This window comes from Mastacembelus armatus, chromosome 9 (assembly GCF_900324485.2).
Source record: "Mastacembelus armatus chromosome 9, fMasArm1.2, whole genome shotgun sequence".
In the NCBI taxonomy this organism is placed as follows: domain Eukaryota; kingdom Metazoa; phylum Chordata; class Actinopteri; order Synbranchiformes; family Mastacembelidae; genus Mastacembelus; species Mastacembelus armatus.
In genome coordinates this window covers 1,830,333-1,853,592 of record NC_046641.1, presented here as the reverse complement: position 1 = coordinate 1,853,592, position 23,260 = coordinate 1,830,333, and the positions used below count along the sequence as shown (strand labels likewise).

At 40.4% G+C, this 23,260-nt stretch overlaps 1 protein-coding gene across 2 annotated transcripts in view; it reads left to right on the top strand.

Annotated features, from left to right (window-relative positions):
* nr6a1a (nuclear receptor subfamily 6, group A, member 1a) overlaps positions 1-23,260 on the top strand; it is an 87,204-nt gene that overhangs the window by 27,670 nt on the left and 36,274 nt on the right. For both annotated transcript variants that reach the window (XM_026322289.1, XM_026322286.1), the window contains exon 3: positions 18,266-18,289. In XM_026322289.1, coding sequence (XP_026178074.1) covers positions 18,266-18,289 — 24 coding nt within the window. The remainder of the gene's footprint in view (positions 1-18,265; positions 18,290-23,260) is intronic.

Genomic DNA, 23,260 nt, shown 5'->3' with positions numbered 1-23,260 from the left:
TGAGTAACTAAACTCAAACCACCTAGTTTTTCATTCTTCTTTAGCAACTTTTTATCACTGAAGTTTGACTGAAACAAATGGAAACAAAATCACAGAAACTTGCCTGTCCCTCGATTGTCGGTTCCCATCCGTGTGTGTGTGTGTGTGTGTGCACATATACATATGAATAGCTTTATCATAACTATCATCAAGAAAGATACTGTAGATAGTGAGTGCAATGAGGATTTCAGTCCTGTGTGTTGCCAAGGTGTGTTACCGTTCATGATGGCTTGAAGGTTCAAATGATGTTGCTGAGAAGCCAGCAGGAATGAGAAGGTGGTGACACAAAGGTTTTGGTTTCCTTAAATAGTTGCAGACAGGGTGAACACCATCACTGTCATCATCCTCACCTTCTGCAGAACTACTAATAAAACTCTGCTGAGCTGATGCTTCTCACTTTCAGCCTGCAGCAAGAAGAAAAAAAAATCAGACATGGTATAAATAAAAGGACAGAGGACAAGATCAGTCTGGCTTGTGGAAGGAGGCGAATTGGTACAAGTATTATCAGACAGCACTGCTGTGCCCCACAGCTTAAACTTGTGCATTGCAGTGTCGAGCTAGTTAGAGATTACTGTTCCCTTTACCCTGCGCTGAACCTCAGCTACTGCTCTGGGACTGCGCCTTCCTGTGTTCGCCTCTTTGAGGTTGGAAAATCATGCAGTCATGTTTTATTAATGCTCTCTGTCTGTGTCTCTCTTTTTCTATCTTTCTCCCTCTGTTTGCCTGCTTCCTCAACACTAAAGAGAGAGATTTGGAACACCGTATTTTACTTGTTCCGCATCCTCTTTTCATGTTGAATTTTGACATTTGTAAGTTGCATTTTTGATTTGAAGAGGTACCGAAACCTGTTAGGGAGGCAGTGAGTATATGATGCAAGTCATTGTAAAGACTGCATTTCTGCAAAATTGGTGTTCAGTTAGTTCAAGCTGGAGGAAAATGTGAGAACAGGATTTGCAGATTTTCTGTTTTGCACACATCACAGACTCCTGATTTCTCCATAATGAATGATCTATTTGGGAGAGGCACAATTCACTTTTCCCTGCTTTGAGACACACTGACAGTGGAGGAAATGTTTTGAACATAATACTAAAACCTTTCTCAGTTTAAGGTGTACCATGAATGATTTTCATCTAACTCAAAATGAATAATGAATTCAATTTGAAAATTATTTTGTCTTCAAATCCAAATATCCAAGCTAAAAAATTGATTGATAAAAGCTCTTTTTGAACAATGCCTTTTGTCTTACATTGCTATTCTTATTTCGGTGCAGAAACCGTGGACTGATCATTTTATCCCCAATTTTCCTTAGCTCTAGAAAGCTCCTACTAGTTAAGTGTCCTCTTGTCTTCTTTTGAAAGAGTACAGTCTCCTACAATTTCCTAATTTCTGTCTGTGTTTCCACTCTCAGACAAGGTGGGAAGTAATAGTTTTTTCAGTCCCTCTGGCTCACGCTTCATTGGCTTTCCTTCTTGGCACTTGCACTGTTTGGCTGCATGCCTGAGGATTTTCTCATTCTCAAATATCTCCCCGTCTTCTACCCTCTGCCGTTTTTCATCTGACTTCCGCTGTCCCTGCACTTGGGAGAACTTATGGGAAATGTATGTTAACTCACTTGCTAACTTGTGTGAGGTGTGATGGTACTTCTGCATCAAGGTTCTTGAGAATACTACTACTGGCATGCTCCCCAGAAACTTTGCATAACTGACAAGCTTGCAAAACCATAGCATATAAAAATAGCTAGGCGAGCCTGAGCGCCTGACAGGGCCAGAGTTTAGAGTGCAACAGTGTGACTGAACCAGTGTGAACCCTGCGTCGTCAGCACATTCCAGGGTTTCGACAATGAGAAGCACACAGTGTACTCTCTGTCATGTTGCCTGCATAGCTGGTCGGTCTGCAGCCAGGACTCCGTGCTGCTTGAGACAAGGCCAACGCAACACAGATGCACAAATTACAGCAAAATCTCAGGGCACCATATATATCAGTTATATTCACACTGCATGGGTTGGAGACTGGATTTAACCAATTTTGTTGTGTAAAAAAGTGAAGTTAATGGTCATACACGACCATTTTTTTTTTTTTTTTTTTTTTAAGGAATGACAAATCAGTTTTCATATTGTTTATCTGTTAGACACTAGATTTGGTTCCTGGAAAAATCTTAAAAGTCTTAAAAGCCAGTAACCAATCTGGGAGTTCGTGGATTGGAAGGTGAATGCATCCATCCAGCCAACCAAAAATCTCCACCCTCCACACCCTTGTTACAATACAAATCCATCTACTGTTTCCTACTATGAACCAGTTGTTTTTGTGCAAAATTTATTTCTTCCACTTTTCATTTCTCATTATAGCCATTTCACCAAATCTCAGACTTTGATGAGATAGGCATTTTGATATGAAATAGGATAAGGAAATATGAAGTACCCGTTGTTGCTCCTGGACATTTCAAACTAACTTATATCTGTCAATTTCCTGTTACAATAGAGATGTTTCACTTGCATAACTGTACCACAGTTAACCTGATACTTCCAGCATATCTCAGATGCTTGTTCAAAAATACTCAAGCTGGGAGAATGCCAGCATGTGCTCTCACACACTTTACCCTCCTACCTATAGACAATTCTTATTATACAATCATCTGGCACTGAGAGACATTTAGCGTAAGATTTAATTGCTAAAATCACTTGCACCGTTAGTGATCCTCTTCGTGGGCAACATCAGTCACATTTAACAAATATGCCCTAATTGCAGATTGGACATTTTAATAACTGTTTGAATGAAGAAGTTTATGAGATTCAACCGCGTATGCGGTTGTTCAGTGTTACATTTAGCTATCGCACTGCTGTGTTCCTTGTCAGAGTCACAGTTTAGTACAGTGAAATGGTTTGTGATGTAACGTGTTAGTGTATAAAATGTGCAATAAATAAATTTGTTTGATCAATAATAATGTATCACTAGCAGTAATATTTAATGTTTATCATCATGTATGATGTAATTTAATTGCCTACTTAAAACTGACCAGAGCTGCTGTATATGACAAGACTTTATATCAGAAGACTTTAAACTGTTTTGATGATGAATAGATTGTATTATGTTATATCACTGATTATAGTCTTAGCACTGTTAATGATCATTGTGATTTTACATCTTTTGACTTTTCTAACTACTGAAAAGCCATACTAGCTGAATCTGAATACAGGCAGCAGGGTCCAGGTCGGCCCTGCTCCAGCACAGGGACTCCTTCAGGCAGTGTGCCAGGCTTTTCCAGAAATACTTTGCCTCCACGTGCCATGGATCAGCTTGCCAAGGCTCTGGGGATTTCATTTGTAAACTTAACTGTGGTTGAGCCAGTGCCTATCTCTGCTGCCAGCTCTTTTCTCAGTATATTAACCCTTAGGTTTCGCTTGATGGTGACATACACTTTCCCCAAACATACCCCAGTCACTGCTTGTGACTTACCTTTTCCCTGCTTCTTCTCCTTAGTTCCAACCTTATTAGAGCTGAATGATGTGCCTGTCAGTCTGCCCTGTTTTTCTGTCTGCCTCTGTTGTTTCTCTCTCTGCTGTGCACCTTTGAACCCAGCATTGATGCACTTGAGCACGTCACGTCAGTGTGGCTCTAGTTGACTTATCTACTCACACAGCATGCCTGAAAGAACCATGCTGTATGTCACACTGCTATCTCTTCTCCAAAGCTTTGTCTGCTCATTTCAGTCATGAGCGCTGAGGCTGATGAATATGTATCCTGGGCTCTTCTCATAGCAGTTTCGAGGTTCTCTAACAAAGGGGGATGAGAGAGCCCTTTGTGGCTGTCTTCTGGATTTAACTGTGACATTTCTCTGGAGCCGGCTGCCACTTTTTTATCTTCAGCAGACTATATCCCCAGGTCTGATTCACAACCCCTTTTGAACACTGGCATTGTCAGGCCTCACACCCCAAATCCTCGATTCAACTATCATATTTTGTTATTTGTGAATTCAGTCTGTTTGAATCTCAGGGTCTTAATGGAGTCATTAAAAGCAAAGCATAAATAGCTTACCAATTAAGAAAAGGAAACCAAAATAAAACGCTATACAATGCTACACGGTCCGTGTTTTTATTCCGTTGAGTCAACGCAGTGCGGTGGTGGGAAAATCGGCAAACGTGGAATCAGTGTTTCCCTTGTCTGGACGATACTCTCTGTACCCCTGAATGCTGTAATAAACAGCAGGGAACCAGGATATCACCATGATCGTGATCATCATCTTAAAACACCTTCTATTTCCTGTGCCCACCCGCACACAAAGCAGGGAAGTCTCTTACTGAGAGATTTAGCAATAGCTGAGAGCATGGATGTGAAAATCATGGGCGGCAATTCTGATTTCACATTTCTGTTATCAGTGGGAGGCAGCAGGATGAGCCAGGATGGGAATGACCTAAACCACAATCAGCCTTCACTCTGACCAGATGCTGCCTGTGTCACCTTACAGCCAGACAGACGTAGTTGATCTAAATCAGGCTGCTGATGTGTTGAGCAAAAATAACTGAGCAGAAAGAGAGGGAATATGAGTGTTGTTGTACGAGGCAGACCTCCTCATTTCAGTGTCAAAATTGCAGTGCAGCCTAAGAAATTATCCTTCAGCGCACACAATAGACAATGGGACAAAATTTTATATCTTAACCCTTTATGACCTACCGTAGACCAAGTCCACTAGAGCTTTGACGCTGACTATGGAGCCTTGCTCTGACTTATTTGATCACAATTCTACAGGCATTTAATAATCTATATGTAAATGAAGGGTTACTTTGTATTGTATTCATAGCATCTTTCTTTACTCCACTGTCCTCATTTTAAACTCTGAGAGCCAGAGATGCTAAAATTGTCATCATTACCGCCTCACTAAACCTACTAAACAAGGCTATTGTCCTTGCTCCTTGTTTTGTAGTGTGGTCCTTGTGGTGTTTTTTTTTTTTTTTAATTCTCATACAGCCACAATATCCACTTTTTGTTTTTTTTGTATGACAAACATTACAAAGCATCTTCCTGCATCTTATTAGAGAAGCATGTTGCTATGTTGCACCAGCAGGGACACTCTGTCCTTAATGTGCTCTATCGTACTTTGTGCTCTCCTGACCTGATCAGCTCCGTCCAAGCCAAAGTTAAGCTTATGTTTTTGTCCTACTGTATTTATGGAAGACATGCAACTATCCACTCTTCTGAGGATAAAACACAGAAATCATGTATGATATTTTTAGAGATGCAGAAATGCTGATTTCTCAACAGTAGATGAACATTGCAGTATAAGTACAGGGTGTTTAAATCGAACATTGCTGCGTTTTGAGTCGACTGATCCCCTGCATAGCTGTTTGACGACAGCACAGCAGAGTTGTTGAGGCCAGTGCTTTGGAGAGTTGCTCAGAGACTTAACCCGCCTCCCCGGCACCTTCCTCCATGCTACCAGAGGAAAATCTTTGCTGAATTCATGTCTCCTTTCAGTTTTCTAAGAGGCGTTAAACCTTTCTGGATTAAAGAAGGTAATCTGACAGGCAGAAGATTGTATTAACTGGAGTGTTGGCAGAGCTTTTAATTTTTCCTCTCTTTTCATTTCCCACTCTCAGCCTGCCTCTCCTGCTGACCTGCTAGATGGTATTATTGTGTGTTTCTTTTGAATTACAGCAGAAACGTCGACATCTTCTCTCTCTCCCATGCTCTCTATCCAACTTTTTCATATCTCTTCTCCTCCGCTCTCTCCAGCTCTTTCAGCAGTGACAGCGTACTTGTGTGAACCCATGATTTATCATTTGCTAATCCATGCTGATTATGGAGCTTTCCACACGGCCCTTATCTGTTGCTGAGCCCGCTTTTCACTCCATAGCTGCCAATTATCTTTCAGGCAGCCTGCAAACAGACCTGTCTCTGTCAGCCAGCTGCAGAAGCACCACCAAAGACCTCTTATACTTTATATACTGAAGTATGCATGCACAGGAACACCAAGGACAGACTGTCTGGATGCATATATTTTTGGTCTAAATTGTGTTGGTAGGTTGTGTCAGATTGAGTGATCAAAATTTAATACTGTGTTTTCAAAATGTTGTGCACTTTAACCAAAAACTCACATTCAGCTTCACTTACAGAGGGCAGGAGCCACTGTAGAGAGGAAGTTTAAGAAGGAGGTTGGGAACCGCAGCTAAAAAGCAATCTGTTTAACAGACAATAAAAATGCTGATTTCAATTTATTTACTGCTGCTTTTGGCTAAAAATAAAACACAGAGGATGCTTAGTCACAAGCATATACTTATTTAACTTGACATCCTGAAGCTTAGATATTAATATATTAACTTCAAGGTCAACATTCTGCTAGCTTACCAAATCTACCACTCGTACAGTTAGGACTGAGAACTTTGATGGTGATGCCTCACTGTGACTCATCCAACACTTCCTGTAGCCAGGCGGCCAAGGTTGGCGTGTAACAGCATGAGGTTATGAAGAGCGGGGCCTCGCCTGTGGGGAGGTTATGCAGATCACAACACACTCAGCTGATGTGGCATCCAATTGTCACCGTAATAGGAAGTGACGTGCACATCAGAGCAATGTGGGTCAGAGCGCCAGACGACCAGCCCGCGGCCTGTATCTGCTCCGCCTGTCTAATCTGCTCTGGCCTAACCAGACAAGACTCTAATCGACCCTGATATTCACTGAACACACATTACCATCTCCGCTCATGCTCCGGAACGCAAACATGCACACAGCACGAAGGGTCTCATATTTGAGACCTTTAAGAGTTTGAAATGTAGTGGGTGTCAGCGGAAAGAATGCATTAATCTTTTAAGACAATGAATCATTATTTAATTGTGAAGGTGCTGAGAAACAGTCTTGTAAAGTTCCTCCTCCTACTGTTTGGATCAAATATGGCTAAAGGTCCCAGCAAATATCTTGTTGGGCAAACTCCCATGCCAGTTGTGCACAATTTGTACATTACCAACACAATCACAGTTCAATGAAGCAACATAAATTTTACACTTCAATTTATCTCCTCATCTGTGCTCTTCTTTAGTTGATGTAATGACCTGTATGTTTGTGGTCTTTCCTTGCTAAATAAAAATGACGCTGTATGTGGTTTTTCTGTAGTGCAAGATGGAAGAGCTGTGATTTTTCACTGGGTGAAAATGGGTCACATGGACACAGAACTTAATAGGATTCCCATGACATGGTCAGGGGCTAACATCAGAAAAGATGAAGAGGAAGGGAAAGGCTGTGGAGGGTGAGGGGCAGAAAGCAGTATGTGTGTGTGTGTGTGTGTGTGTGTGTGTGTGTGTGTGTGTGTGTGTGTGTGTCAGAGTGGGGGGGGAGGGTAAACTTTTGCAAGTGTTTGCTTAGCACCTGTGTATGGGCTTAACAACTCCATCATAGCCAGAGGGAAGTGACACATGGGGGCCTTGAAGTGTTTTGACATTTTCTGCTCAAGCAGGTTTTTTTACGGCTGGGGAAGAGGCCTGGAGGAGTTCAGCCTGTGCGAATCTGCCTCTGCTTCATCAAAGGCAGTAATTTCCTGTTCATTTCAGGCCCCCATCCCCCAATCCAGAGATCTCGTCAGCTAATCCCACCCCTGCAAACTGCCCCCACTCCCGTGTCCCCCTGCAATCCTCACCCTAGGCCCCCCCACTTGTGTCCTGCCCGCGTATGCTTCAGCTTGCTACATTACAGAGCTTGGGACTGGGAGGCTATATGCTTTGTGCCAGCAGGCTCGCGCTAACAAATCCTCATTGTCCCGTGCAGGAGTGGTGACGGGTTGCGATGGGGGGAGGGGAGGGGAGGGACATAGCTGTCTGGTTTCTATTCAAATCCAGGTACACACACAGGCCTGGGAGAGAGCAAGGGGTGCAGAGGACATACAGAGCTGCAAGTCTGGAACCAAAGTCCATTCAGAACTTTTAGGCTGGGCTGAGGTGCAGGGTCACATCAGTTGCTTACACAATTGCTCCCCTTTGTGAACTGACAAATGACGATAGCCGATCAAGTATACTGTAAAGGACTTCACAGAACCTGTCAACCTTTCTGAAATGTTGTGCTGCTATTCTAGGGACAGAAAATCAGAGAGTCCAAGTGTTATTGTTTTGTCAGCAAAGGACTTCGACTACTTGTAATCCTTTAACAGTTGGTTAAGTTTCTACTGTCACTATTTTTGTAAGAACAGAATCTCGTTGTAGCGGCTTTGCGTAGGCTGAAGTGCATAGTTGAACGGCCTCACTGAAAGGCTCTGTTGATTGGGGTTATACAGCGTATAACTTCAGTTCCCAGTGATTGCTGGTGATAAGAGCTGAGATGTGTATCTGGGTAACAAGACTCTACATGTGCAGGTATTTCAGAGAATGAATTGTACTCTTATTTCAGTCTGAGAGACTCTTGTGTGGTATATACAGAATTTTTTTAAAATTGTTTTTCAGACCACAACCTGGACTTTTTCTGTGACCTAAGGCCATTGTACCAGTTCTTATATCAGATTATGTGTAGTAGTTTTTTTTCTTGCTATCACTAGCATTCAGATATTCATCCAGACATATTTGTGTGTGTGCGTTGTTTGTCCTTGTGTTGAGCCTTTGTGCTGTGTGTTTTCCTGAAAGAAGGACTACAGCAGCAGCAGCAGCCGTGGTGTACATCTGTGATTTGGAATGATGTTTTTCTCTGTTATTGCTGCCCCCTCACATGCTCAGCTTTTTGCAGTGGATTAAGAGCTCTGGACAAAAGCAGACCAGGGCAAAAAATAAAGAGACAGCCAGCATTTCCTGCCATTGAATACATTCTAAAACCAGCGACCCCCATGCAAGCCAGTTGTGACAACCAACCAAAAAAAAGGAATAGAGAAAAACAACCTCAGTCTGTCATATTCTTCCTCTTTTGTTACTGTCTATATTTAACCACCTCCAACATTTACACTTTTCATGTTGTATTGCCTTCTTTTCACCATTGTAGTTTTTAACTTAAGCAAGTCACTGACATCAGAATTTCAAATTTTCAAACTGCAATTTGCAGCTTTAAAGATGATGCAAGGAAAATTATTTTTAGTTTGTTCAACTGATGCTTTAACTGCCTGATTTTTGACCTGCAAAGCACGATGGGGTTTCTCACAGAGGTGCAAGGTGAGCACTTTCAAAGGTGGTCATGAAGTGAAGCATGGTCACCCGTAACCCTGACCGCAACTTTAACCCTCACCCTTATGCTAAAGGCGGGGTTTCCCCTCCCCTCGTGGAGCGGAGCAGCAGCTGGCTGACCTGTCCCTCTGCTGCAGCCTCTAATGGCTGACCTGCCCTGTCTGGACAGCCCTGCTTGCTTTTGTCTACTGTCTGGCTCAGTTCCTCCCAGTCAAACATCACCACTGGCTACTGCAGTCCGCATTCCCACAGAGCAAGGTTTAAAACAGACAGACACACACACACACACACACACACACACACGCACACACACACACTTTTCACACTTGGCACACTTTGTCCAGCACACACAATCTCTCTGTCTCCCTCTCTCTTGCACATATATCCTTTTCAAACCTCTCCCACACATCGAGCCTCTGTCTGGTTTCATGCATACATCCACACAAAGACAGTTTTAGGCGAAGTATCACACACACACATCACAAATAAATAAAAAAATGTTTTTATGTGAGCTATCACAGACAAGACACACTTGTTTTTAGCCATCAACATTTGTAAGAATAAAGTCGTTTTTCAGTGAAATTTTAAATGGAGTCATGCACTGGTAAAAACAGAACAAGTGGAAGAGTGATAAAGGTTAAGTGTTTAATCTGGAAATAAAAGGACTCAGCAAAGGACAAACAGTTTAAATACTTACCTAAAGCATGGCCAAAAGTTCAGCGACGTGAATCTGTGATGACTAGATGGAGGACAACAAAAGAGGCAGAGACCGAGAAGCTTCCATATTCAGGGAGCAGCCTCATGTAGACAAGCTGAAAAGTTGCTGCTGAAATGGGTTGAACGGGTTCCTCTCTCTGTCTGCCTGCCTGTCTCTCTCTGTTGCTCCCAGACACACACATGCACACACACACACACACACACATACACACACTCACTCCTGACAGTCTTTCAGTCTGATCTGCCTGCCTCCTAGTGGGAACTCAGCCAGTAGTTTGCAAATGCAAGTGTCTTACAAATCTCTCTTTCTTTCTCTTTCGCCCTCCCTCCCTCTCTCTCGTTCCATGCTTCTACATAGATAAACAAGCACACACAATCCCACATGCATGCAACCCTGCGATTCTCACACACACACACACACACACAATAACACACACACACAAGAGCCTGGCTGCGGTGCAAGTTATTGAACTGCTCCACATTTTCTTGCATGCACTATATATGAGGCAGTTGATGGACAGCAGCACATAAAGTCATGTGTGGAGCAAGGGCTGCTGTGATTGGTTGAAGGCCTCAGAGCTGAGGGGGGGCATGAGTTACTCTGATTGGTCTGAGCTCAGACCATTGAAAGTAGAAAGCTTCTGTATTGAATGGCTGTTGTTCTGGGCGGGGCTTAGGTGACACAGCTCAGGAAAAAAAAACACTACCTGTGCTCTTATTAGACTTAACTGTTGGCTGAACAGTATGGATCATGGATCATATGGATATTATAGAGCATTTATTCTATACCATATACAGTATTCTACTGTTTATTGAAATTTATTGTCAGTTCACTCAGGAATAGATAGTATCTGTTGATTATTTCTTCCATTCATTGATTCATTCTAGGGTGCAGAAAATGTTCCATCCTATCTCAAACGTGTAAGATATTATGCACAAACATACTACAGATATAAACAATATCAAACACAAACCTCAAGTAAGTCTAAACCAGACCATTCTGGCACTTTTGCTTTAAAAATGGCTTAAAATCTTCATAAAAAGCTGCATTCTCAAAAACATTTTAGGTTCTCCTTTTGTAATATCTTATTTTGTGACTGTATTTAATTTGTGTTTATACGAGGTATTTAATATGCTCACTTTAATGTAACTAAACAAAACTTTAATAAAACAGTTTCTTTGCCTCTTTCAAACTGTAAAAGAATGCAGTTACCCAGATCTCAGCTATAATGTATCTTAACAGACACACACACATCCTGTACATTTTACAGAATATACATGTCAGCAAAATTCAGACTTTCTTATTGTTAGTATAACATATAAATGAGCTGAAATTAAATTTTTCTTGATGCGTTTTCCAAGGTGTAGTAAGACAAACCTGTGTCTATCTTCTTTCTCCTTATGTGATGACATAGCAAGGCCTGGAGTGCTGCCAAGTGCTTTCATTCACACCTGATTAGATCACTCTGACCTGGATAACATGGAGCGCTCCATGTAAAACACGCTGCCACACAAACCTTTTGTCTGGCATTAAAATACTGCTCCACCACAAATTGCCTCCCACTTAAGCTTAGATGATGTTAAAGAAGATACCTTGGTAGATGTCAGAATAGCAGCCACTCCACCCATCCACTGCCCTCAACATTACCTTAACTGAATCACATCCTTACTTGCTATCTGTCAACCCAAGATTGTGTTCAGTTATAGAAAATGCTGTTAACTGACTGCTGGTTTGTTTTTCTAAAATACATAATTTCCTTTAAAGATATGAGAAACTGCCTAACCTGTCCAGGGTGTACCCCTGCCTTTCACCCAAAGAGAGCTGGGATAGGCTCCAGAAGATCCCCATAACCCTAAATAGGAATAAGCAGGTATAGATAATGGATGGATAGATGGAAGCTGCCTATTGTTTTGCCTCTCAAAGTTGGGCAACATTAGCAACTTTCATATTTCCTAAAGGCTTTTAGATGAGAATTATTCATGACTTCACAGGGGAAAATGTTTAATTATAATTATTGTGTTCCTGGTAAAAAATATTTAGAGAAACATTTTCTGACCAGTCAAAAGTGATGAAAATGGCTAGTGTAGCTTAATCACAAGTAAAATACAACATCACAAAATATAACATAATACACTTTAGGGTGGATATTTTATGTGGGATAAACAGAAATAAGTAAATTAGTGCATGGCTTGAGTCTGCAGACAATTCATTCTAGAGAACAGTTTTTGTCTGTAACAGCCTGGTAAAATAGTTCTGGATATTTAAAATGTTGCTTTATTTGCTTATTTTTTTATATAAAATACATTAAGGGTATATAAGTAATAAATAAATCTGTTTTTGTTGGACACTGGCTTTCTGACAACATTGCAGCTATTGAAAGCTAGGTGTATTTTTGCATTTTGCATGGTTACCAGACTAGCAGATTATCCCAGCTTCCAGTATGTGTGGAAAGCTAGGCTAACTGCATCCAGGACACAGATGAAATTGACTTTGATCTTCTCACCTGTTCCTTTAAGGACTAAAAGCTATAGCATGCTGGTTCTGAGTTTGTTGATGAAAGCCACAATTTCACAGTGATTTGTTCATTTGTTTTTTGATGGCCATGGCTCTCGTCACTTAACGCTCAACACTGTCTTCAGATTTGCATGTTGTTCTGTATCGAACCTGCCATCTTGGTAAGGAATCAGCTAATTAAGCCAGTGGGCATCTCTCTAAAGCACCTCTTTGTTGTGCTAATGTGCTCTCTGTGATAGCATCTCCATCCACAACCTTCTCCATGTGTACAGATAACCTGAAAGGAGTGGAGCAGTGTATGTAGGCTTTGGGTGGTGGGTAGTGGTTGTTGGAGGTGGTGTTGTTGCAGCATGCCCTGCAGCTGTGCCTATGATGACAAGCCTGTCCTCAATCTACCCTCTGCCAGACTAAACACAACACACAGCTTCACCTGCAGGGCTTCCTGCCTGCTTTCCTATGTGCATTTCCACAAGTTTTGTAACTTTGGCAGGGATGTGGTGCTGTTTTGGTATCTCAGCAATATGTCCCTGCATTGCAAGATGTAGTTAAAGCAGCGACGGCTCCCTGTTGTAGTGTGATTGGTTCATTGGCTGCTTGCCAATGTGCACTGGCCTGCCTAAATGCACTGAACCAGGTTTTTGTGCCCATAGCAATTCCAAGGGAGTCATGCTTGATCTTTCTGGGCCACATGGAAACTAGGTCAGTGTGTTGTGCTGTCAGTCTTGTCTCTTGCTTCTACATGTGTGTGTAGAATAAAACAGTAAAATAGGGCTTTTACATAAGGATAGAGTGGGTTCCCCAGATATGCAGTATTGCTGTTGCAGAGATTCTCTCAAACTGCAGCACCCCCCACCCATCTCTTTGATGCCACACTGGGAGAGAACAAGATAGGAAGAAACAAGAAGGGAGAGAGAGATGAAATTCTCATCCTTGGTTGAGATCCTTAAGAATGCTTGGGAAGGCAGGATCTTATTATCACAGCAAATTTGCAATGTGCAGAGTGGAGGAGATTAGATGCGTCTTGCCTTTGAAGTGTATTTTCCAACCATTGTGAAATGGCAAATTCCATCAAGTGTTGGAGCGAGCCATGATAAGAGGCACGGGTTATGAATGCTGCGGCATTAAAAGCCGTCATTTGAGCAATAAGATGAAACACTCACAAACCCCTGCTAAATGAAAAATATTTCTCCTTATTTCAGAACTGTCATTCACAAGTGTTATGGAAAAGCCACAGCCTAAAATAGAAAGTTGCATGGATAAGGCTTGGATAAATATATAAAAATATGTGAAATATGCAGTATACAGTAAGTAAATGATGGCATCTGGGACTTTGAATGGATACTAATTTATCTTCCTGTCCTTGTATATTTGTTTTTGCCAATCAGCCTGATTTAATTCAGCTCTGAAATGATGCTAGTTCAGTCTTTCTCTTATACAAATGTGTAAAAATTATTTAAAAAACAGGTTAGATCTAACAAAATGTTGGTTTGTGTTGGTACTGAAAGGGGTTATCATTGTAAAGAGAGTTGAAAACATTAGATGTGCTCACATTTCCAGGACAGGCAGTGAAGGTGGATTTTGATCAGGCCAGCTCAGTGCATCCTCATCAGCCCTTTGAATTTCACTTTGAATGCTGGAGCTTATCAGGGATTGGGTGTCAGGATGGAAAACAAGCATCACTGAAGTGACCCCACTTCTCAGTAACCTCACAAGCTAGATACTTCCTGAGTGGGAGAACTTCCTAGGGGACTTGTCTGAAGAGTGACGTCCCTGTGTCCCTGGCCTGAGCCCCGGATCTTGTTTCAGCTTCAGACCAAACACAAACAGTGCAGAGCTGCTGGAGGTGTCTCAGCATGCCAGGACACATAACTTCTATAGCTGATCTTCTCTGTCTAGCCAACCTTTGGAATAAATCATCCATTAAATAGTAATCCCACACATTTTTAAAAATAATTTTATTCTGTCTTTCATTCATAGTGTTCATTGATGCAATGCTTTAGCTGTGTCTAGAAGCTAGTACCTATAAGTATGTGGGCTAACTCATCAGTTTGCTGTGCATGTAAAACTGGAAAAAAAAAAAAAAAACCCTGTACAAATTTTGTCATTATATAAATGCACATAGGTAATGGTATTTAGTAAGTGTTTACCTTTGTTGTGGTAGAGTTCCACTTCAGAACATTACTGCTAATCCCATCAGTGTCCATGCCTGTAATCTGTATATCTCATTACAACTATAATTACTTGGCATTTAAGTTCTTCTCAAACTAAGCTTCTTATCATGTTCTGCTTGGTCAATGATTGTAAAAAACATGTATTTTTCTTTACAGTACACAGCATATTGAAGTTGATGCTTCCTCAGTGGTGTTTAAGAGAAGATGCTTTCTAAATGACCAATACTGCTCATATAAAAAGACATTCACCACAGAGCAATTTGAGACTAAGGCGTTTAATTTTGTGTTACCAGGACTGTATAAATAACCTCCATGTCTTTCATTTTTTAACTAGAATCTTGCAGCCAACAGTGAACCTTCAGGCAACCTACGCTTGCAGCTATTGTCTCTGCTAGTAGGTTGGACCAGAACATTTTCTTTGCAGCATTTGTATGCTTGCAGTTTTAACACTTTTTTGTGTCCAAGGATGGCAAACTATTTCTGTGTACACTCATCTAAGAAGGAAGATGTGCTTTGTTGCATTCAAAAAATACTGCATTAAATCCAGCTACAGCTGAGTCTATAGTAAATAGATGTTGGTATAGCCTGTCTTACATGTGTGACTCTGGTTGGAATGCCATGGTATATTGTTTCACGCATTTACTGTTAAATAAAGGGTGAAAAAAAGAATTTTGCTGCTTTTATTTCTGTTATTCTATATGCTATTAAAAATACTTTTTAGCACAATTAAATTTGCCTTTCAAGCCGTTCTTTGTGGTTTTTTTAATGTCCACATTGGTTACTTAGCAGTGACCCCATGATCATGAAACATCTGAAGAAATGTGGAGTATAAAACTCAATGCATTGACATACAAAGTCAAATTGCCCTTTGTACGACATCAGTGTCAGAAATCAGCATAAATGTGAGTGGGACCAAGCTGTCCTTACTTCCAGATATATTTCTTTGGTTACCTGGTCAAGCTCTCAACTCGTGTTGTGACTGTCACTCAGAACTGGCCATCATCAGAATAGCTTGGTTTTAAGTGGAGCCTTTGTATGTCGGTCTGCCCTACATGATAGGAAGGACTTAGATTATAGAGGAGGCTGTTACTAACACTGCGATTGGTTCTTCAGCCAGATTCTGTTTCTGTGATGCTTCCCACATGCTGCAGGAGAAATATTGAGTTGGTTTATGGGGAAGCCTTCCCACTGAGCTTGGCTGGGTATTTTTAGACTAGTTTCTAAGTGGGGTTCTAAGAAGCAACATTTTTCACTCCTGATTGCCTACCTTTTCCCTTTCACTTTCTCGCCGTACCTCTTCTCCTTATTCTTCATCTGGCTGGCTTGTTGAGTTTCATCAAGGATTACTTGTAGTTTATCTAAGAGGATAAATGTAAGAATGCTCTTGAGTGTTTCCTCAGTCATGTGGTGTAACTACAGTGTCTGCATCATTAAAGGCTTCATGAAGTGTTTTATATATGAAGGCTTAATGTCTCCCTACTGACAGCAAACTTATTCCTCCCAGGTGTTTCCATCTCTGCTTCCATATGCACACTGCTCCATCCTTCTGTTTTCTTGTTGAAGTGGAACTAAAGCAGTGCTCTGCGCACATTTGTAAAGGCCCCTACAGAATAATTCATTGGATGATTTGATAAGTGATAATGGACACAGTAAGGTATAATTCATATGCCCCAGATCTTTTTAGAGAGTCTATGGCTTCCATAAAGTGTCTCACCACTTCTGTGAATACCCCCCCCCCCCCCTTTTTTTTCAAGACACGCTTGTATGGTTTAAGAGGGCCCATTTATTATTTAAATCCCTCCATAATTCATTCATTCCCTACCAATACACCCTCTGTTGCTCATCCCTCTTCTAGTGCAAATGAGCTCTGCATCTGTATGTCTGACAACAGAACAGAGAGTAAGCAAGCAGATATACTGTAGCCCAGTCCAGTGGTTTAGGTGTTTATTTCTAGTCCTCCCCATGACATGATGCTAGGCGACACATTGAGTCTAATTTGTAGCCTAAAGAACCAAACAGCTGTGGCCTATTTTGTTTAGCTGTCCGGGTGATGTCACCATTTCTGCCTCGTAAGACTGCCTTGCTCTTGGCACTTGGGCTAAGGATGTCAGGAACATTTCACTAAGCTGCTGATGAGGAGGGCAGAGGTTCTGTAGCCTTTGGATTCATCTGATTAGTTATACTCATCTGTCATTTCTGATTTTAGACATCTCTCTACAAGTGTTAAATATTCACACATGCCCTGTTGTTATAATTGAGATGAGTTCTTTTTATACAATATATAATAAACAGGGGTGTTACAACCATTGTATGATTATGTTTGATGGGGTGGTGGTAGTACTACATTGTTTTAATTGTAGAAAAAGTTATTTTTCTCTGTTACGGTATGAGTAATTACTTTAAAGAGTCAGCCTAGTCAAAAGGTAAAAAAAACACATTCTCTCATTTGCCTCATGGATATCTAGGGTTGCAGATATTTGCCTGGACAATGAGATGGATTTTCACCACAGACATATGAAAATGGGTGACAGTGTGATATATCTATTTTGGAACAACATCTTACATTTTTTTAAATACAGATTTTACAAGCTGTGAACATCTAAAATGTAGTTTCCTTCATTTCTGTTTTATCAGTGAGGAGGCAGACATTTCAGAGACCTTAACATATAGCACCAAATATGGTGAAAAATGTTTGCAGTTTGACAACAAAAAACAAACAAAACACAATGTAAGACCACCTTGTCAGATAGAAAAGACTTTCATATACCACTAAACTGTTTTCCCAAATAATGTAATGTAATCACTGGCTGGATTCAGAGCAACCAGAAAGTGGTTTGGTTGGATGGTGGCCATACAAAGCTAACAATTGTCACACAAATGTACTTTTTATTTTATTTTGTCTAAAATTAATTGACAAGTCCCTACAGTCTACTGAATTCATAGTTTTAAGATGTCACTTTCACACATACACTACTCACAAAAATTTAGGGATATTTGACTTTTTGGTGAAATTTCAGAATGCACCTAAAATGCACTATAACCTTTACAGCTGAACTTAATTTGACCTTCTCTAAACTTTTGAATGCACATGTCCAACTGTTCAGTGTTTCAGTACTTATTGCATAACATGGAACAACTTATTGCATAACACCTCTAACAAGGTGATTAAACACAAAAATCACAACAAGTATTCTACTTAAATGCCCTACTTTCATGATATAATATCACTGTAGTATGAACTTTTTACATTTTCCATAAATTTCACCTGAAAGTCGAATATCCCTAACTTTTTGTGAGTAGTGTGTGTGTGTGTGTGTGTATATATATATATATATATATATATATATATATATATTAGAGTCATTATACTAATGTACATGGCATATACTTTCTTTTTATACAAGACTTTAAGATATGCATCATATATGGGTAAAACAGTTATGTCAAAATAACGTGTATGTGTACAGTAAAAGGAAGTAAATTGTCTACACTGTAGCACAGCACCACACTGGGTTTAGTATGCATACCTGTTCCTTCCTGCGATGCAGGCCTCAGCATGCCAGGCCTAGTCAACCTCCCAACCTACAACACAGACATAACATTACCAAGGAAGAAAGATACAACCTCAGTGCTCATATATGTCCTGACATTCCACCTCTATTGATTATGTGTATTGATAAAGCTTTTTTCTGTTTTCACAGATGCAATCAATGAAAGTAATCTAGGTAAGTGGAATATTCTGAGTTAAGATATTATGAAGTTCAGTAGTTCTGTTTGATGAAGGTTAGCTGTCAAATTCTCAATAGATTAAAATGCTGTAGTGTGATCCCCCACTGCTACTATCTCTGTTAATGTTACTGCTGTTATTGTTGCTTCTAATGTAGTCTAGGAACCAGTGGGTAAACTACTAATTTCCTGAGCATGTTGTTTGGTGAACTGTTTTCAGTCTTTGTGTTTTTTTAAATTTACATTGTCATTACACTTACATGGTGATGAATCTATCAGAATAATAATAATAATCTCTGAATAATAAGATGTGGACTTCACACTCTGTTCCACTCGTTGGCATTATTATCTGCCCAGCGACAGACTTATAGATTGTGCTTTCTCTTTTCTTCACTTAGTTGGTCTTCTTGACACTTTGCTTAGTTCAGACTGCTGATCACTCACCTGCTCTATGGAGCTTTAATGCTTCTTAGAAGACACGTTTTCCTGCCATCTTGGACATTTTTTAACAATGCAGATTTCACTGTAACTGGTAACTGAGGACTTGGCCAAAGTACCTAAACTTAATATGTTCTATTGTGAAATTACAGGTGCACAGTTCATTTTGTAATGGCCATATAGAAAATCTCTTTGGGCATTTGGCTGACAAATGTATGGTCACAACATAATTTTGCAACTCGTTTTAAACCTGTGCAGAACCACTATGAAAACATTTTATTCTAAATTAATACCGGTAGAATATTCAACATATATGAAACAGAAAGATTTTGTGCTTTATAAACTAGATAAGTAAACTAAAGCTAATTTCTGAGGGTCTATATCATCACAACCCAGACAGGTAGGTATGTGCCTGTACTGATTATAATGTATGATTAACACTGTGATACAGGCTGTAGACTAAAGCATGGAGGCCTGTCACATTCCTGCTTCCCAACTACTGCAATTAGGAATGTTTCTTGACAAACATTCTTCAGTGCAGTTTCTCAGAAGGTTTCTGTGTTTACTTTAATCCGTTTCAAGTGTAAGATGTGTGGGCTTTACTGAATTAGGACATTTCACACTGTGTCAACTGTGTGGTGAAATCATATTGTTGCTCATAAACAGTATACTACTGGGAGAGAAAAAATATAATTTATTACTGTGGTTCCGTATTTTATCGTTGTTCTGTAGTGCAAATTCTGTATTTTGTGACATATTTAGGCACTATGTAACTAGCTTTTAAATTTACTGGTTTAAAACTCCATTCAAATGATTTCCCATATAGACAAATAAAAAATGGGTTATTTTCACTTAGTAGCAATCACAGGTAGGGTACTGAGGCAAATTCACTTATGTGCTTGTTTTCAGGTTAACAAATGTGACAACAGGCAGCTTTTCTTTGTCCTATAAGACTTTGAATTTGCTTAGGTTTTACGTGATAAGACATTTAATGACATCATTTTTTGCTCTATTATATTGTGATAGGCATTTTCACAGCTTTTTGATGTTTTATAGACCAAACAAGGCCACAAGTATTACTCATGGAATAATGGCGTTTTGATTTTCCATTATTTAGGTCTCACTTGAACAAGTAAGGCTGTTGCAACAAGCATATCAAATGTAGTAATAATAATAATAATAATAAATATAGCTGCAAGCGGTGATGAGCCTCCACCTACCCCAGCGGACTGCCTCCACGAGCGATCCGCGGCCTGCGCCGACTTCGAACCGCGTCGCCGGCCGCTTCACTGAGAGCTCTTCGAACAACGGCAGGATTTGGAGCCGGGAAACCGAGGCGGGGGATTATTTCAGGTCAATGTGCTTTTAAGAGACAAACAGCGAAACACTTTGTATCACCATGGTAACCACAGCAGCAGTAGTAAACACAGACGCACATTTCCAGATGGAGTGAGACCCAAAAACACACAAACACACATATTAAGACATTAACAAACGTATTCAGCCACACAAACCATTGCACACACCCGTGGACACATGCAGACCAGCAATATTCATTTGACAGGACTACCAAAGCTGAGGTGGGGGATTTAAATCACTCCAGAGGCCACGGTTTGGACCGAAAAGACACATTTTTCACAACATTACAGTGAAAAGAGTCTTGTCTCTCATAAAACCACAAGATTTATTCAATACCAAGGTCAAACCGTGGTTCCAATCACGTCACTGGGAAATTTTCCAGGCTCACACCCGCCCAGCAACCACATCATATACATTTTCTGAAAGGTCTCACGCATTGACACGTCATGGCGGGGTGTGGGTCAACGCCAGACGCTGCCTGAAGCCGCCCTCCGCTAAGTTCGTCCCTTGCCCATTGAGCTTTTATAATAGTCCCTGCGCCAGGAACTACAGTCGATGCTCGGGCCATTTATATAGCAGCTTTCCAAACATATTTAAAAATTGCTTTACAGCCACAACATCAACTAATGATGAGTCAATTCTGGCATTGATAAAATCTCAAAGATAGCCTTGAGTCAGATGTCAGTCATTTCCTGGGTGACAAATTGGCAGTAAGGCCACCCTCACATAAAAACAGGGACAAAATAAACAAAATCAGCTTCAAAATTGAAAAGACTGAAAAGTAAACAAAAGCTGATGACTGAGAGCAAAGGGGGAAGATAAAAGCAGTCAAGCGATCTGAAAGTACAAATCAGCTTTTTAAATCAGTAAATAGAGGTTAAATGATTACATTTATACTTCTTTGGTTGCACTTTGCATGTTAAAAGCCTGGCAGTAGTATTAGTTGCAGTATTGGAATATTTAACCTGCAAATACCTGCAGTCTTGATGAGTAAAAAGCTCGTCTCTAGATGTTCGCATGAAAAGTATGGACTAATTTAGAATTATTGTCTAAATAGGAAATTGCAGGATTGGACTACTTTAGTCACCTGAGTGTTAAATGATATCTCTAATTAAATATAACACCAAGGTTTCAAGCCTCTTTTTTGACAGATCATTCATCTAGACTAGGTGAACGACTTTTAATGCTTCTATTAGGAAAAAGGGTGCATTTTGTTTCTTTCACCCAGAAAGAGCTGGGATAGGCTCCAGCAGATTCCTGTTACCCTGGTTAGGAATAAGTGGGTATAGATTATGAATGGATATTGGTATCATTTTTTTTTGTTTTGTTCACGAAACAAATATTTTTAAACACCAAACATAGCTGACCTGAAAAAGATTTGAAAAAACTGCCCCCTCATGTTGAATTTGCAAGTAGCAGCAAGTAGGTAAAATACACTTGAATCCTGATATTGCTGTTTGTCCAGGACAATAGCAATGTGTGCTTAAAAGTCAAACATTTTGAAATGATTTACAGTACAGTTTCCCATGTCACAACCTGAATGGCACTCCTCGTACCTGAAATTTGCACAGCAACGTACAGGCCCTGCTAAAGGTTGAGGTCAGAGCCCGTCCACTTACTTCCTACTTCCCTCCCTCTACCCCATAACCAGTGCGACTGGCCTATCCTAGTGTCCCTGCCTCCCTGATTAGAGGTCTCCTCAGGGCGTAATGACAGAATTGTGTTCCTGTCAGTTCCTGCTGCTCTGAGTGGGCTAATAGTCATGTTAGCCCACGCAGCATGTCATTAACTCTCCACCCGTAGCCCAATGAGGAACAAGTCTGTCATTTCAAGGCTAAATCACAGGGCAGGCAGGCCGGAGATCACAGTCACACCGGTGCTCTGAAGCTCCAGTGTTCCGCCCACCCCTCCTTGCCACACTTAATATGCACCAACTTACAAATACTGTATTAACATGGAAGAATTACTGCGACATGGGAAAGAGGAGACAAATGGAAGTCAAAGAAAGGCCTTTTGATGGGTTGTTGATACCAGATCATTCCATCATAGTTGTAATTTGGAACAGACTGCTTATTTCTGACTGTGATTGGATGATTTATGGTTATCACTTGGATGATTAGGAGGCTTGCATTGCATCTATGAGAGCTTGGGATTATCTGCTTTGATTATTAGCCTATAAGCCTTACTTCCATGCTGGGCTTCTTGAACATAGAGACATGAGAAATTGTGCTCATCATAGCTGAAATAATCTATTTGTGCTTAGTTGTCAAACTGATAATTGCATCACCCATGTTTCTAGTCATCAACTCCATAATTTATTTGCAGTTTTCTTCTGGCATTACACATGCAAACATGCCTTCACACTGAGTGTATTATTCAATTACTACAGTGTAGGTACTTCTCCACTCACCTTACATTTCATTTGGTTGAACTGACTAATAAAGGTCTGTAATCAAATGTAAATATGTTAAGCTAACCTTCAAACAAAATTAAACTTTCTGAGTAGACTTGTCTTACTTCCAGCCCCAAAACTATTAGATGAAATGTACAGATAACCAGTGTGGACACAGTGACAACAGAAATGGTAATCTCATCTCCAGCTGGATTACATTGGATATAGGTGTGCAGTTCTTCACCCTGAGGGATGCTTGCTTGGCCCAGCTCACTCTGGCTCTTCTACTTGGTAGTGTCTTGCTTGATGTCTGTAGCCATGCAGACACCATTAAGTCTGAAATACAGCTGTTTGTGATTTCAATGCTTATGTTAATGTCAAACATACAAGACTATTAAAGATAGAAATCTTTTCAGAGTGTAATATGTTACCTACCGGACATACATTTGCATTAAATCATCAGCTCGTATGAAGCATGTGTTACATGTATGCATACTGTATCAGAGTCATTTTGCTCTGTTTCTCTGCACAATAAAAACTTATTGGTCATGGTGGGCTTTTAATACCAACCACAACTTGCCCTGCGGCTGAAATTCATGGGAAATAAGCTGAGCATGTTATATTTAACAAATTTTCAGGCCTGTGGGTCTCTAAGCAGATAAGAAGTGGATCCGTTTATGATCCACGTGAACCAGATCTTAGCAAAGCTGTGGGTCAAGTCAGGGGGACGAGCCGATAATTATGAGTAAGCGTGACTGTCTAATACAATACACACACATCT